Here is a 17,152-nt window from a genome sequence, read left to right on the forward strand (position 1 = left end):
GGATGCTACGGGCCAACCTCCGCTGACATGGAATGCAGACAGGCACAGGGGCACAGGAAACTAAGAGCGTGATACTGTATTGTTGCGCGGATACGGTGCACTCCACCTGAGAGAATGCTTCAGATAACAAGAGCATAAGTTCAGTGCCAGTGGCAGTTGCCGATAACATGCGCTCACCAAATACACTGAAACTCTTTTTAAATAAGTACACCGATGTGCATGCTACGTGTTAACCTTGCGTTTAAGAACTGGCGGAGAAAATAGAAAAAATATGTACAACGTGTCAAATTCTGTCTAGGTCTGTGCCTACCTAGCTTGCACGAGTTATGTTTCACCAACACTAGGATAACAGGCGCGAGAAGCCAAACGACCCCCGAGCAATACCAAAGCAGTTCTCCTCGAGCCTGAATGCAAATAAGAAGTAGAAATTTCTCTCACCGTGTCGGGCGGTCGGTCACCACGCAATATGGTTATCACTCGTATAAGTTTTGATTATGCGTCGATTACGGGCCCAGCTGACCGGCGCGGCCGCGGGGCGCGGGGCGGGGGCGCCGGTCGTCGCGCAGCGATTGGCCGTCAGCCTCATAATCTTGCGCGAATGGGCTGCCCACTGCGCACGCGACTCTTATTATTCCTTGTATTTGCTTCTTGGGATTTAAAATGTCAATTTTATGCGTCGGCAAGTGTCCGAGACACGTAATGTGCCTAGTTTTCCTAGCTTAATGTGACCGGATACCTAGTAAACTACGAGTTTCCAGTTAGGTGTAGCTTAGCATCAGATATTTCAAATCTAAGCTCAGCTAATACGAGCAAAAGACCTCAGTCCAGCTTGTAAGTTTTGTACCAGATAAGGCACATTTTATCCTACATATTCCAAATCATACATCATCTTAAGAGCGTTTCCGTGATCCGAATTTACGTAGATACTTTCAAGTCATTATTCAACAATTGAAAACATTTTGGGCGTCTCAATGATCAGCAACGGAGGGCAGATATTGTGATCAGCAAGCACACGGCTATGTTGAATCTTTTAAAATACTTTTTGCAAGTTTTACACACTCCTATTATTTCCCATCTACGATAAATCTTGTAAAATAGACAGGATGTCTACCATAAAGTAGTCACGCTTTCAGAGGTTCACATATCAAAAGATTATCTTTACAGATTCGATTTAAAAAAAAACATAAGCAGCTGATTACAATTACTTAAAAAAGGTCCTCACGTCCAAGGGACCATGGTTTGCCTCAATGCCAATCAGTGAGCAGTTGCATTGGATTAGTTGTCACACTCCGCGCACATCGACTGCCCCAATGTCAAACACGATAATGCCTTACTTATATTCCAAACGCATTGCCACGAATTTTGGTAGCTACTGTGTACTGAGATACTTTAATGTCAGCACAATTGAAGATTCAATCACTGGTTTACGTGTAATATTATTGTATTCTCATTGTATTCTATTCTACTGCACGCGGGATTACTGGCATTACGGCTGAGAATGAGACCGGAGCAAGGACCTCTAAATAGTTTGCATTCATGTGACTAAAGCGACCACCAATTTCTTGGTTTTAATAATATCTTGTGTTGAACGGCGAACGAGCCGGTCCGACCGAGCATCCGGTCCTGTGCTCCGCGATATCCTAAACAACTAAACAAGACTTTATAAATATTTTGTAATACATTTACGAGCTACAATGGAGCAAAACATCAGCGCGCGGTTGGGTCACCGCATTGTTTGTTAGAATTAGTTATCGCGCTATTGTCACGACCTCGAACCCAGGAATCATCGGCACGCTAATGATACAAGCCGCGGCCTGATTACACATGCATGTAATCTTCCACGTTATGTCCAGATTAACGGCGCGTTGCGAAACTACCGCCACATCGCCACATCGCCGGGCGGCGGCGGCGGCAGCGGCGGCGAGCGTCTCAAGGAATGCACTCAATTATAACTAAACATTAAACACGAACACTATATCTAAAGCTAATGTCGAAGTAATGCAATCCATGGACGGACATTCGGCAAATTACCTGTTGTAATAGCGTGTTTGATGAATTTACCAAGCAATTTCAGTAATCATATACCAGAGAGTCATTTACATGATTAGATACATATGAAATTGGTTTGATAGAGGGGTAAAACTAGACGCAATGTACAGTAAAATTAAATTTTGCCTTGAACTGTAAAACGTACAAATCCTCATTAAATGTGATTTTAAAAAGTTGTTACCACGTCATTGACATACGAGAGAGGGGTTCATAAGTTGTGAGCGACGCGACAGGATACTGTTAGGTGGCCCGTCTGACAGGAGCGCCCGCCGCCGCCGCCGCCGCCCGGCCGGCAGCACTACTCTGTCACCGTAGTTTTTGCAGCTCCACATAGTACATGCAGTGGATACGTGCACACTGCACTACCTATGTATTGTACACCACATATAGCAACGCGCGTCTCGTAGGGAATGCGCGCGCGCAGGGGGCCCATTCACTGCGCATTGTCAATTGATGGAGAGAAACGCGATTCACGACGCTCAGGGCTACCATCACTGAGTGAATCACAAAATTTAAACAACCTAATACATGACAATTGTTATTAATAGTAAATATTTTAGTATTATTGTGTATTGCTCTATGGTGTACATGTCCATGGGATTCCAGCTACAAGATAGTTTGATTTTGACGAATAGATGAAGCTATCTCTATTTGGCAAAAAAATCGTTATTATGACCTGACCCATCAAGTCTTTTCATAAAGTCATTGGATAGTTTTGTGCAATGATAAAAGGTAAGTGTTCTTCTTCTGAAATATATTCGCTTCATTAGGAATTATAAATATCTTCATTAGCCATCCGCCATATACGTTATGTGAAATTGTCAACTTGATTTTTGAACTTGGCCACAATTTTTCACCAATTGTTGGTGGCAACCCTGTTGGTATCGCATCCGGGAGCCATCTCTCGTGAGCCAGGGCTTCGGAGAAATGGCCACCAATTAATTTATCCACTTTTGGATATATGTTTTATTCATAATATTAACAACGCACTCCGCGTAGCTACTCGGAGGCAAAAGAATGAAAAGGAACATTGGTGCAGTCACGTTGTGTTAGACATTACGTTGCGTTACTTAAGCCGAAATCTGAGACCATCGAGAGCCATCATTCTTTTAGTTTTTATGGTTTTAAGCTTCAAAATGCGCACACGTAGGAATTGCAATCTGATAGCACTTACAGTGATAATACATACAAGGTCCGATTTATCGCGGTACTGTAACGCTACATCATTACACACAAGTGTTGAAAATGGTAACCTAACCGAAATTTGTCAGGTTTATCCTGTCGTAGTAAAACTAACTGCTGGACACGAGTTACTATTTCAGAGAATAATAAGAAAAAGGCTATAATATAAAAAACACCAAAATTTCCATGTAATAGGTAATTTTAGAATTGACCCAATGGAGCTGTTATAACAAAGAACCATATAGTTACATGTAGAAACGCAAACAATATTAGAAACCTCCTCAGTTTTCAGTCCAAATAGTTGCGTAAAATAAGGACTAAATAAATGTGAGGTACCGCGCCACACACTACACACCGCCATGCACATCTAATAATGAGGCTATTTACAAGCATGATGTCACATAGTTTAAGACAACATAGAGGCTAGCCAACCGCGGCGTACGCTGCCTTGCGCGCGCGCATTCACCTGAACAAACACGACACAGCACTCCCTGATAACTGTCAAGGACAAGCTTCGATATTTTTACTGAGTACGTACAAAGTGTGTATTAAAAGTGGTCAATGTAAAGTTACGTGAGGCTGAGAATAAGTACACGGTTCTTTAATGTGTGGTGTGTATTGAGTGTAGGACAATTTACATGAGTACACTTGTGTGCTCTGTAGGAAATGATCGCAAATATTTTCAAATGCTTCGCCAATAATAAGACGAGAACGTACGAGATGATTGTGCGTCGACAGAGCAGTGCCAGTGCTCTACCGACTGCCGGCCGAGCAGTGCCGCGCGGTGCTATGAATGTAATGTACGGTCTCACGATTGTTTTGCTCGCTCGCATCAGCCGCCAACTCCGCTTTTTGTTCCAGCATGATCGACGAGCATTTCACCGAATGTGTTTTGTACATGTAGTAAATCTTTCGAGGCCACATAAAAAGGCCTGCCATCTTTCTTATGACGTTTTTGTTCCATTTTGTAGGGTATATTATTGTGGTCCTGTAGTTATGTACCATTTACAAGGCTAGATGGTAGCTAAAGCTGCTTTACTGCTACATCGTCAAAAACTTTCGCCTTTTACCATGTAGTTAGTATAATTTATGGATTTATTTGATCACTTTCCTAAACAAATGAGTACAAAGTTCTTACCAATGTGTCGCAAGAGATCCTCGTAAGCTACAGTCCTGCTCACGCATAATATGTACAGTGGCTACTGAGCAGGGTGGTCGTCACCGCGACATGCTAGTGCTGGCAGCTAGCGAGCGGCTAGGCAGTGGCTACTGTGGCTAGGCGGCTACTGAACGTTCTAGCGACACACGCCGCTCGATAAACTGCCGATGTGCAGGGTTATCGCGGCTCGATAGCGAATTAATATCAAAACATAACACACTCGCACGATACCACTTGTTTACCGTGCACAAGTTTTAGTTTCACTACCTGCACTTAATACATGGCACTGCGATACAAACTGATCACTTTGTCTGCTATATCATATATGTAGATTCTGTTCATTCTAGCTCTACCTTTCAATTAAATAGGTACTTAGTTTTCTATCTGACATCTATGAGCACCGTTAAAACATTACGAATCATGACATGAAAAATTATTCGATTATCTTTGCTATTGATTTGATTAAGTAGAAAATATTTTAATTAACTAATCGAACAAAGTAAGTAATAAAACAGCTTTAATATAAAAACAATGAAAAATAAGTTTTTAAGAATTGGAAACATAAATCCCGATCTACAATAATTTCACTGAAGCCTAGTTCGGACAATGTAGTTACTAGAAGTCCAGAAAAGGAGTACCGTTTTGTGGAGATTGAATGTATCTAATGATAAACAAATTCAGTACTAACATCCGTCTACCATTGTTCGTGGCACTTGTGGCACTCCTCCACACGAGCTGACTGGCTCGGTATCTCCGAGTTCCTAGTCTCCAATCTATACATCTATACATATAATAAAATCGTAGAAAAGTGCTGTCTGTACATTGAAAATAAAAATAAAAAAAATAGCAGGGGTTATTGTTATGTCGATGTCGAACCCAAAAATGTAATAGGCTAATTAACTAAATTTGAAAAATTGGTTTAAAATATACTTTGATGTTTATTTTACCCCAAAAACCCTATATTTTTGAAAAATAGCGTTATTCACAATAAGTATTTTGCATTTAAAAAAACCAATTCAAATTATCCTCTAAAACGCTTAAGACTGTCATGGCGTCTTGGATGACGTCACGCCTTGGCAAACAAGTGTGTTTGTATACAGAGAACGGAGAGTATCAGTGTTTTATTTATTGAAAAATGAATCCCTCGTATTACAAGAACTGTGTAGTGCCCCAGTGTACAAGCACAAGCATAAATACGCCAAACAAATTATTTATATATGTTCCAAACGATGTAAAAATACGAAGAAAGTGGCTAACTCTAGCAAGAAGGGATGATGCTCATTCTTTATCAACAAAATCGAGAATGTATTTTTGTGAAGATCATTTCGATGTAAGTATTATTCACAACATATTGCTTACAATATAAATGTAAAAGAAAACAAATGAATTTACTCAATAGTGGTTGGGGTTAGTTCTTTTGTTTTGATTTTATGATCTAGAATCTGTTATTTATATTCATTGTTTTAACATACACGTTTTATTGTTCTAGTTGCCGAATGATATGCTTAATTATACCGAGTATCATGTTATGGGAAGAGTATCACAAGTGCGCATGAAACCAGGTTGTACTCCAAGTAAATTTGAATGTCAAGAAGATAGAAGAAAACGAACATGTAGCAGCACAGAACGACCATACATAGTAAAAAAACAAAGAATTACGACAATAGCAGAGTGTCTTAATGAATTAGATAAAAGTTGTATTCCAAGTTCGTCTCTCGAAGATACTCCTCAAACAAGTTCAGGTGTGTATGAGTAATAAACAAAACAAATAATTTTATTCAATAAGTAAGTAGTTAATCATCATTATGAAATTAATTACTTTACTTTTTGCAGATTTCCAAACAGTTGAACAAAATGAGCCAGAAGTTACATGTGAGCATAAAGTAGAAAAATCAGTTCAAGCATGTATAACGCAGAAATTCAGAAGTAAAGCTGTCCAGATCAATATCAAAACAAAAGACCAGGCATCATCACCCTTGAAGCCATCAATAATATCTAGTTCCACATCCCCGTTTAAAGCTGAGATCATCAAAAAAACATATCCTTCTGTCTCCAATCTAAGCAAAGTTACAAGAACTGTATTGAATAAAGAAGAGCACTCTGATAGTGATATATCTTTATATACACCATCTGTTGCCACCCACAGTTGTTCGTCATCAGTGCAATCATTACAAGTTCAATCATCTTCTGACTGTAGTGAATTAATTGCAGAAGACAGAAGACTAGAAGTTGATAAGACACTGTTGCACACAATTGGAAAAATTGAAAAGAAACCTCGAATATACATTGGTGTTCCGAGCAGTTGTTACTACTTAATTGACATACTAAAAGCTGAATTAAATATTCCTAAACATCATATATTGCTATGTTTAAATAAGATACGTTTGGATGTTAAATTTAATCAGCTCACAGATGATTATGGAATGACTCCAGCAGGTTTAAGCAAGATATTTTTAAAAAATATACCTCTGATAGCTAGCTTTATGCGTCCTTTTATTGTGGAGCTAGACAGGGATATGATTAAAAGGACCTTACCTATGGCATTCAGACACAAATATTATAATGTGAGTTGCATTATCAACTGCCTTGAAATTGAGATCCAAAAGCCATCTAAGGCAATAAACCAAGCTCTGACATGGTCTGAATATAAAAAAACAAATACCATAAAATATTTAATATCATGCACACCAAATGGATTGGTTAATTATATTTCTCCTGGATTTGGAGGCAGGACAACTGACACATGTGTAGTGGAATCATGTGACTTTGTGAAATCATTAAAAAGTGGTATGATTGTTATGGCAGACAGGGGCTTTAAGCATGTAGAGCAGTATCTCAAAAAATCAAATATTACATTAGTAAGGCCTCCAAGCGTTGAAACAGGAGTGAAAATGAGCAAAAGTCAAGCAAAGCTAACCAAACAGATAGCCAGCTTGAGAATACACGTAGAAAGAGTTATTCGGCGCTTACGTGAATTTTATATGCTTAAACCACATGCATGTGTTAATTTAAAACATGTAAAAATACTCGATGACATAGTAATCATAGCCTGTGCTTTAATTAATTTGCAAGATTCTTTAGTAAAATAAAACAAAATTTCAAAATTATTTCTTTTTTATTCAAAACATATATTATGTACATACACACACTTAGTCTAAGTCTACACTTTGATGAATAAAGTGTAAGATTATTTTATAAAATACTAGCGGACATACATACAAATACAAGAATGTATTGTCGGTGATACTCATAGACTCACTCATAAATTTGAATCTTCCTGTTCAGTCTAAATTTGAATCACTGTTAGTTATGCAGTTTATGAGTATCATCAACTATATATATAACTAATTTAAAATGTTACTTTTATTTAAAATCCAAACATACTCACTCTACACTCTGATATAATAAAGGATATATATTAATTTTCCAAAAGTTTAATAACTTATTGATAAAATTCTCAACATATTGAGGATCAAATTCTATATTTATTATATCCACTTTTTTATTTTGACTAAAGTCTGGGTCAGCTATACAAAAGCAACAGTTTTTCTTTTGTGATAAATACATCTGAAGCTGCATTTGGGCATAATATTTTTCTGTAGCCAGTGCATTTTTTATATAATTTTTATATGTTGTTTTACTAATAGGACACTTAATTTCAACTATCCCATCTTCGAAAATTCCGTCTGGTGAACCAGCAATCATTGGGTACTTAGAATTTAACAAGAGGCCACACTTACTAACTTTTTTTTTTATTTTGCTCTCAACAGTTTTTCTTACTTCATTTTCTAGAACACGGCCACGTTTCATGGCCGGAGTATCAGGAATTTTACCACCTAGTATGAGGGAAATGAGTGTGCCGTCACTTGTTTTGCATCGGCTTACTTCAAATGCTCTTGAAGCAGTTATTCGACCATATCTCAGTTCAAACCACAGAGCGCTATTAGACTGTTCTCTTGTTTCCTCTTCCACTTTCTTGATTAAAGATGCTGTTATTTCAATTTTCTTCAAAAAATCTTCAACGCATCTTTCTTTAAACTTATAAGTAAGTTGATGCATTGAGATAGCCCATGTTTCACTTTCACTATAAGTAGGTTGGTATTTTAAAAGTTGACAGTCCTCAACTTTTCTCTTTCTTGCCTCTTCTAAAAAATTATTAAAAACAGATGGATTTGCTGGTAATATGGGATTTCCTTTGGACAATTCCTTCGCTGTCATATATTTAATTGTAGTACCAACTTGAGACAGTTTGGATTTCTTCCAATAGCACTCCACAGAAGTGCATGATGGTTCCTCACTTCGACGATGAACCCACATAAGGAACGCTATAGCGTGCTTACAGCCACCCTGTGATGCTACACAGTCTTGACACTGGACAGACAGAATAATGTCATCTTCTTCATCAACCACCAATGTACATCCATATAATTTGGCATGAACTTTGTGTTCTGGACATATTTTGCACTTTACAGTACAAAATTTGTTTTCTCGCTTAAGCTGCACATAGCTTACGGCGTCATCTCCGTAAGAAGCTCGTGATGACCTGAAATTAAATTATTTCACATTAATTTATCACTTGTTTACACCTCGTAATTCTAACCTCAAAATTAACAAAAAATTGCTCTACAAAATAAATTTACATAATAGATATGTTAGTTTATACTGAAACTGTATATTTCTTTAATTTAAGCTTAAATATTTTTACAATTGGGTATACTTACATCGAAGTTTTGATATTGCGAAATTCCGATGAGCAAAAGTCATTGTTTGACGCGAAAAATCGGCCAAGCATAATTGCGTCGATTCTAGGCAAGTTATTACTGTCTGCTTTAACAAAACCTGGTTCCATGATAACTATCAACTTGAGAATAATGCTATAAACGAATAAAATGTGAAGTAGTCAACGCGTCCTTTTCAATGAAAACGTCAACAACAACCATGTTTGACACGGCGTGACGTAACATTCTCTGATTGGCGTTTACTGTCACGTGACTAAATGCCTATTTTTTTCGATTTTCTTTTCTAAAAATATTATCAATCTTTAATTATTTTTCTAAATAGTTCTATTTTTTTGTAGCTATATATCATAAACATTAATTGTAAACGCTAATCCATCCGATTTATTCATAGTGGATACTAGCCTATTAACTTTTTTTGTCTGTTTGTCTGTGTGTCTATGCGCGCTAATCTCAGAAACGGCTGATCCGAGTTGGATGCGGTTTTCACGAATATATTGTGGTATGCTTCAATTTACATTTAGTGTTTATTTCATGTCAATCGGTTCATAAATAAAAAAGTTATGTCAAATTAAAGAATCACGTCGAACACTATTCTATGCTTATACCATTAATCTCCGCAACTATTTGACGGATTAGGTTGAAATTTTGTACAAATATAGTTTAGAACCTTAGAAAGGACATAGGTATTACATAGGTATTACCAGTCGTATGATTATTTGTCTGTAGTGGTCCTGCTGTTTCGTATATTTCTAAATAAATTGGTTTCATTGTATTTGTCAATTAATAAGTTTATTTGTTGGGTTTTCTGGTTAAATTATTTAACGTAGGTTTAGTTTGATATCGATTATTAGTAGTTACTGTAGTTAGTTAGTTTTTTTAATAAAATTGTAAGTCTAATTTATTAATTAATTAGATAGATTAGATTTAAGTCGTTTCTTTTAAATTATTTAGTTTAAGCTTGGTTATTATAGCATAGAGGATAGGTTGTAATATAATTTCTTTTTTAATTGTTATAAATTCGTAATTCGTAGCTTTCTTTAGTTTTAAGTTAGTTTTCATCTTAAGTTCGGAAAGATTATAATATTTCTTTAGTTTAAGTCCGTTTTTAAACTATTTTTTCAATGCCCTAAGTGAGTATACATCTATTAAATTCAAACGCAGAGCTCATTATGTTGATTTTTGAAGAGTTCCCTGGAATATCTTCTACGTCTCATTTTTGAAGAGATTCCGCGAGATCGGGAACTATGTGGTTAAAACCAAAAATTTGCCGGAAGTCACTATTCCTCGCGAACGAAGTCGCGGGCAAAAGCTAGTATGTACTAGATTAGGTGTAAAAGAGCACAAACAACTGGTTTTTAAGTGGCGTAACTGGATTTACCTAGACTGAACCGGTTGGAAAAAGTTAGACCTACATCTAATCGTCTCGGACCTGTAAACGCCTCCTATTTCTACTATTTTATAGCACCAATATTATTTGTGACGGCTAATTGCAGATTTAGTATTACTAGTCTGGGAGAAGGATGCCTATAATGAAAAATGTTTGGAGCACACCTACTAGTACATTCGACCTAACAAAGAAGTAGACACACGCTTTGCCCTGTGCTAGTACAGTGGTCAGTTGTGTAGTTTAGTTGCGGTAGTCCTAAAAGTTAGGTTACAATATATCTGTGGGTGCCACTGAGTAAACAGGCAGCTGTGTGTACTCTAGCACACGCGGCCGAGGGCCACGGGAGATTAGCTGGCCATATGGCCTTGACAGTACTTCCATATTGGTGTTCGATTATACATAGTACAGCGGTAAAGCACGTACTGTAAATAATAATGGAATAATATTCGTGCCCTGACTATAAGACACTGTAACCAAAACTGAAGATGAGAAATCTGACAAATATCTAACTATTTTGTCCGCTTTTTGTGTAAAGCAAAGTGTTTACCTACAATATTATCTACGAGTGTTATGGACATCATTGCTATCTACACATCAGCCTGAGTGAATGATAACGAACATACGTCTAATGGCTAACTTTAAACACAGATTGATAGACGGACATTTTTAGTTTGAGGGTTCAAAAATGCCTGTATAAGGTCCACGTCAAAAATAAGTCGAATAAGGAGCACTCAAAATAGTTACTAACACCTTGTAAAGTGTTTTGACATAGCAAGGCAATTGGAGTGGCATGGCTTCTTGCAGTAATGAAGTAGGTGCGCTATTATTGCTTCTTTATTCTTAAACCACTTGACTAGGAATTAGTGGATATCACTGCGAGCGATTTTGATTCCCCGCTTTGAGCATATCCTTATCAGCCGCGTGGAAAAATTTAATAAAGCCGAGTACGATAGGATACGAGCGCCGGCCGCACGTGTGTACCGTCTTAAATCTAATTATGTTATTAGTAGTCTGTTGTATGCGTTGTCTGACCGTCTCACTGTGCAATATCAACACAGAGGGTATGCTATGGTCAGTGAAACGTAACTGATAAATTAAACACGGAAAACCACAATATTATTAAGTTCAACTCGTCTGCAATCACAATTAAAATATTACAAGCATTAATCGTCCTCGATAACACCAAAATAGCAGAGAATGATACGTAGCTAGTTATCGAAGTATAGTGATTACAAATTAATAAAAGTGTGCCTTCTGTGAGTGGCTCGACAGTGATATGGAAGAGTATCAGACTGCGTGCCGGCCTCGCAGTAAATAAATATCGCCTTCAGTATGACGAGATAATTAGGGACATCGAGCGAAACCAGCTCGCGTTGCAGTCGCAGTGAGTCGCCTGAGCAGTCAGAAGCATTCTACTTCTGAAATATAACGCCACTAAGGCCGACCTACCTCCAATAGCAGAAATATCAATCGAAATTTCCTTGACCACAGCGACTCATGTGGTTGACCACCCGAGGTGGATTTTTCAAGTTCAAACTAATTTGAGAATCTTTGACATTATGGAAGAAGGGCTGCACGAGCAGGAACACGAGAACCCAGTCCCCGGAGCCGTGCACCGAGTATGATGTTCGGTAGTTCGGCGAGATGTATGAACAAACAAACAAACATACGACTTGTTTGATCTCTATCTCGGTATCACCAATATCATGAAGTATCCCCACGGATAAGATAGAAGATATTAGAACAGTTCATGGCGAGTGCATTTGTTTCGCAACGTATCGGGACTTCAAATACATAGATAGGTATAATAACGTACCAATCTACTACGCTAGCAATCCAACTGTTTACATGTAACGTGGAAGCGGATGTGACTGTAGAGACAGGTCATCGTTCAACAATATTTTAAAACCATTTGCCGAACACTAACAATAAGAGGGCGCCACAGGCAGGTATTAATTTCAAAGTTTAAAAGCAGGTAGGTACCATGTAACTATTTATACAAGTAATTGCATAGTTGCATGACCATAGAACTCATAAAGGAATACCATTTTATTTCAATTAACTACAAGAGTTTTGAAGCACACTAGAAATGACGTGTCAATTTTTTTAGTAACTTTATAGGTAGGTCGTTAACTATAATAAAATTACAGGATTAAGTTGCGGACAGTTTCTATAGTTAGTGGGTAACTACTAATTGTTATGTACTATGTGCTTGGCTAAATATCTACATTCAATTTCTTTCTCTTACTCTTGCTAATTAGTTCAGCGACATTTCGGGAGAGCGCGAGAGGGCAGCACAATCGGCAACTGTTTCAACAAGTAGGCACAACATCACACGACCTATGTCTGACACTACCGAACTGATGTTGACTGAGCCATTTATTGGACACACCCTAAATAACATTTTATTTGTTTACATAGAAAACGTCACGGAAGGCAAACATTATCAGCGAAACCGGCAGCTCGCTAACCGGGTGATAATCATTCGTGTATTTAATAGCGTTACACTTAGACTTTGGCACATTCAATTATGATGGACGCGGTAACATATCGTACCCTCAGTGGAAAATAGGCATAAGTGAATTTACATTGAATCATCGATTTTATCATATTTGAAAAGTACGTTTAAAGATACATACGCACATATTTTTTTCATATTTTTCTTGTTTAATTTGACGAATTAATTCAAGAAAATAGTTTTGAGAATTTATATTCCATCACTTTTTTTCTTAAGGATTAGTAGATTATGTGATATAACGCAAATAATAAATTAAAAAAAATGACATATTAATTAATAATATGTTTATACCTAAAATTTAATGTAGAAAATAGTAATTATCTTTGTTTATTTAAGTTACCTTAGCAAGCCCCTAAATTGAAAAATGGGGTAAGTATTGCTAATACATTTCAAACATAATTGTAATAAAGGAAATAATGTAGTAATCTTACTTATACTAGCATAAATGTTTGTATTTACAAGTTCATTACTGCTTTAATACAACATACTTTTTGAAATATTTTTCTTTTCTGGCAAAGTCTGGCATACATTTTGATACTCAGAATCCTGTATTTCATTACATTTTGAAAAATAGCATAATATTTTTTTTTACAATTCCTAATAAACTTTAAACATTAGTACTAACTTAAATACAACACGCAGTGCAACTTTTTTCTCCTTTTTTTGATACAAGAATAATTCTTCTTCGTTTGAAAATAAAGTAAATATGCCCATAAATTCAATTTTTTCGCCATACTGAAAAATCACCATTTTCGTCTTATGCCTTTTTTCCACTGGGGGTACGATATGCACGCACGGGTTACGTAACGTGCACATCTATCACGGCTCGGAAGGTTATCAGTATCACCAGTTTGACAGGCAGTGCTTTGAGCCGAGTCTGGCAACATTCTCAAACTGACAGCAGCACAGCGCAGCGCACAAGCTGAACATGAACGACCATCCTCATCCATATAGTAATAGTAAGGTAGATATTTAACCAGGCATTTATGCAATAATAAATTAAAGCAGTTAATTCCGTGAGCGATCACCTGTATTTAAAACGGAACAAGAAATATATGCTAAGACAAATATAGGTTACCTATGTTACATTCCAAGACTTCTTTCTTTTTTACAAAAACCTTAATTTATCTACCTACTATGAAATACTAAAAAATAGGTACTAGGTAATAAATACACCTTACAGGAAAGTGGGTAGATGATATTGGTATCTTGCTATTTGTACCATATACCTTCTACCTAATAGTAAACATTCCTACTACTGCTACTACAAGGTTAAAGTAGTTTTATCAGGTAGCAGCTTCACCTGTTCCAAACCATCAATCTGGCTTACACTACGGTAAACTGTGATGGCTACACGAATGACATGGACAAAATGAACAAAACAAAATATGAAATACTAAAACCTATGTGGTTACCATCGTGAACATCATGATGTCATGAGTAAAGTACGTGTGTTAGCCGATCTATCATTTCTCCATACCGGTTGTTAAATAGTTAGCACGTACCTACCTACCTACCTACCTGCCTGCCTAGCTAGCTGCGAGGCAGCGACTGTGTTGAGTAGACAATACGTATTGACACGTAAAACGGAATATTAAACCCTCTCTACGTTTACAGAAACCGTGTAAATGATAGTACTGATCTACCTCTTCATAGACATCATCGTAATGTTTCAATTTACGCCGGATAACGTCGATAAAAGTTCAAGGTCGCCCGCCAAGGTCATCTCAGACATTAACAAAGAAATGGGTCTTTATCACACGGAACACCCGGCCATGCGCTAAATGGGTACCTACTGTTCGTGGCTGGTTGGCGGACCAGAATAATGTAAACTCGATAACTAGTTGTCAATCGGAGCCCCTTCCAGGCGCTTCTTTTCGGTAAATTCAATAGAAAATAAACAATGCGAGCCGCACCTGGGTGGGTCAGTATGCTAATAAGATTCTAATAATACTACAGATTACCATACACACAAGGTAACTACTCTACCTACATTGTATTTTGTTTTTATTCCATGACATTATCACCTGAGCGTTATCAAATACAGATTCCTTTTCGTGTGACGGATTGCAAAATCGATTTTCAATTATTCTAGAGTAACGTGTCAACCGGCAGTTAGTGACGTTGAACCGGGAGTTATGTTGATGGAAGCAGGGAAACGAGAGGCGAGAGGCCGAGGGTGTAGTGGAGCAGTACTCACCGGGCTCGGCGCGCTCGGCCTCGTCGTCCGACTCGGTGCCGGAGTCCCGCTCCTCCACCTGCAACAAACAAGCAGCCTCAGACAGGCGTGCGTGCAGCTCTGGGCGTGGGCCGGCCGCGGGATGTTCCGCTCCTTTGTTCTGCGGCGGCCATTTTCTGGTGGCGGAGTGACCTTCAGAGTCGTAAGCCGCGCCGACACCCACCTTCTCGGAAACGCTCTCCTCATTCAACGAATGCGTTCGCAGCTTGTGAGTCAGGAATTTGAGCATTATTGAGCGTCGTTCGCTCCGCTCGTCCGCGTCCGCACTCAGCGCTGCGGCCGGCTGCCCCCTGCGCACTGTGCTTGCACTAGCACCGCTGTCCGACTCACTCGCGAGATCTACGAGCCCTCACGCCTATGGGAAACGTTCCAAAAACATTTTAAACCTCAATAACATATCCGCATATCACTCGCACGCGTCCGCACCCGACCGTCTCCTTCGAACGCCGGACTACTACTAGTTTAGTTAGAGTAGCCTTGCGTACGACGCAGTCAGCTGAAGTGGGCCCGACTCATTAATACCGAAAGGGCCTAAGAGCGATCGCGTTAAATACTGCGGCCCGGAACGAAACTCGCGATTTATATCATAGATATAACCATCGGACGGAATTTAAATCGTTTCATGGCTTAAAATCTCGTTTAAATATAGCGTAAAACATTTTCGAGTGGCACTCCAAATGGACTCGCCCGGCAACCCATTGATGACAAAGAACCGGAACACGCAGAGATCGGACGCGATTGGACAAAACATTACAGAATAGGATCGAAATTTAATGCAACATCTTGCGTCTCGCTCTGACGATCGCGGTAAGGGCACGCCGCGTGAGTGTGAGTGAGACGGACCATACACACACCAACAGTTATATAATACTGGCCTGATAATAAATCGCTGATAAAAAGTTGCGCATGTTAGCACACTATGGACATTCTAGTCACACACTGGCAAGGCAAAATATTCACTGTACATGTTACAATGTTCAATGATTTCATTTTACTTGTGCTACCTTGTTTACCATTACTGTATTCTGTGACCAACCATAACTTACGATTAATATTAGGCTTACTAAGCGCACGAAGGTACATACACCTAATATTAACTTCTCTAGTAGGATTGCAAAGGAACCAAGTCTACACAATAATCTTTTAACATTAATTTTCCTTATTTAGATTAAATTAGATTTGTTATTTTGCATTGATTTTTTATTCATAGAACTTCCTCGATAAAATATTAGTAGGAACTTTATACTTTCTCTAACAACAAGACATAAACGATGGCGTTCGGCAAAGGTAGGAAGGAAGATAGTAGGTAATAGTACCAACACTGGAGTCTCATCCACTATAGTCTGTCGGAGCGCAGTGTGTATCGGGCGGCATCGCGGCGCAATGAATAGCGCGACGCCATGTCTGTTACCTGCTCCACGTCGCGCCGTCTCACTCGACACGAACCTCTCGCTCACACACCGCGCGAAATTTCAAATTATCATCTGCGAACCTTACTCAAGTACTAACAAATCATAATACTTGTTCTTTTAATACTTTTGTGATATTTTTATAATATCTTAGGCACTATGTAACCTTTTCTCTTTATCAATGATGGTACAGAAAGTAGTAAGTGTTGTAAATAACCTATCGCAAACTTTAGAGTAGGTTTAAATAATATATGTAGTCACAAAAATAGTTAAATTAACGTGCATACAAATGTCACTTAAATCGGTACTGTGAAAAATAAAAAAATATTTCATATATCTAATAATATCATGTAATATGCTTGCTTGTTGTTTTACATGATATGCAAAGAGAAAAGGGACTTATAATATTTTTTGATGATAAAGAAATAATTATATATTGAAATGAAAATAAGTTGCTATATTTATTAACA

The 17,152-nt window shown here is 38.0% G+C and overlaps 3 protein-coding genes across 6 annotated transcripts in view; 1 reads left to right on the forward strand and 2 right to left on the reverse strand.

The window, feature by feature from the left end:
- The window catches only part of LOC118265579 (uncharacterized), a 51,047-nt gene extending 35,049 nt beyond the window's left edge, over window positions 1-15,998 (reverse strand). The window contains exons 1-2 of one of the 4 annotated variants that reach the window (XM_035578528.2): window positions 15,437-15,991; window positions 15,235-15,292 (exon numbers count right to left, since the gene is read on the reverse strand). In XM_035578528.2, coding sequence (XP_035434421.1) covers window positions 15,235-15,292; window positions 15,437-15,502 — 124 coding nt within the window. In that variant the 5' untranslated portion in view covers window positions 15,503-15,991. Of the gene's footprint in view, window positions 1-438; window positions 541-4,369; window positions 4,527-15,234; window positions 15,293-15,436 lie in introns of those variants that run through there. The other 3 variants (XM_035578529.2, XM_050706174.1, XM_035578530.2) reach the window with 3 other exon arrangements.
- Window positions 5,266-7,585, forward strand: LOC118271256 (uncharacterized). The gene is made up of 3 exons (XM_035587265.2): window positions 5,266-5,720; window positions 5,880-6,132; window positions 6,224-7,585. Exons 1-3 carry the CDS (start codon window positions 5,526-5,528, stop codon window positions 7,477-7,479), a joined length of 1,704 nt encoding a protein of 567 aa, XP_035443158.2. The 5' UTR covers window positions 5,266-5,525; the 3' UTR covers window positions 7,480-7,585.
- Window positions 7,487-9,560, reverse strand: LOC118268522 (uncharacterized). The gene is made up of 2 exons (XM_035583056.2): window positions 9,112-9,560; window positions 7,487-8,933 (listed from the first exon to the last, which is right to left on the reverse strand). The coding sequence occupies exons 1-2, from the start codon at window positions 9,237-9,239 to the stop codon at window positions 7,775-7,777; spliced, it is 1,287 nt and encodes a 428-aa protein (XP_035438949.2). The 5' UTR covers window positions 9,240-9,560; the 3' UTR covers window positions 7,487-7,774.
- Window positions 15,999-17,152: the final 1,154 nt, after the last annotated feature.

The sequence above is a fragment of the Spodoptera frugiperda genome, chromosome 28 (genome assembly GCF_023101765.2).
Source record: "Spodoptera frugiperda isolate SF20-4 chromosome 28, AGI-APGP_CSIRO_Sfru_2.0, whole genome shotgun sequence".
In the NCBI taxonomy this organism is placed as follows: domain Eukaryota; kingdom Metazoa; phylum Arthropoda; class Insecta; order Lepidoptera; family Noctuidae; genus Spodoptera; species Spodoptera frugiperda.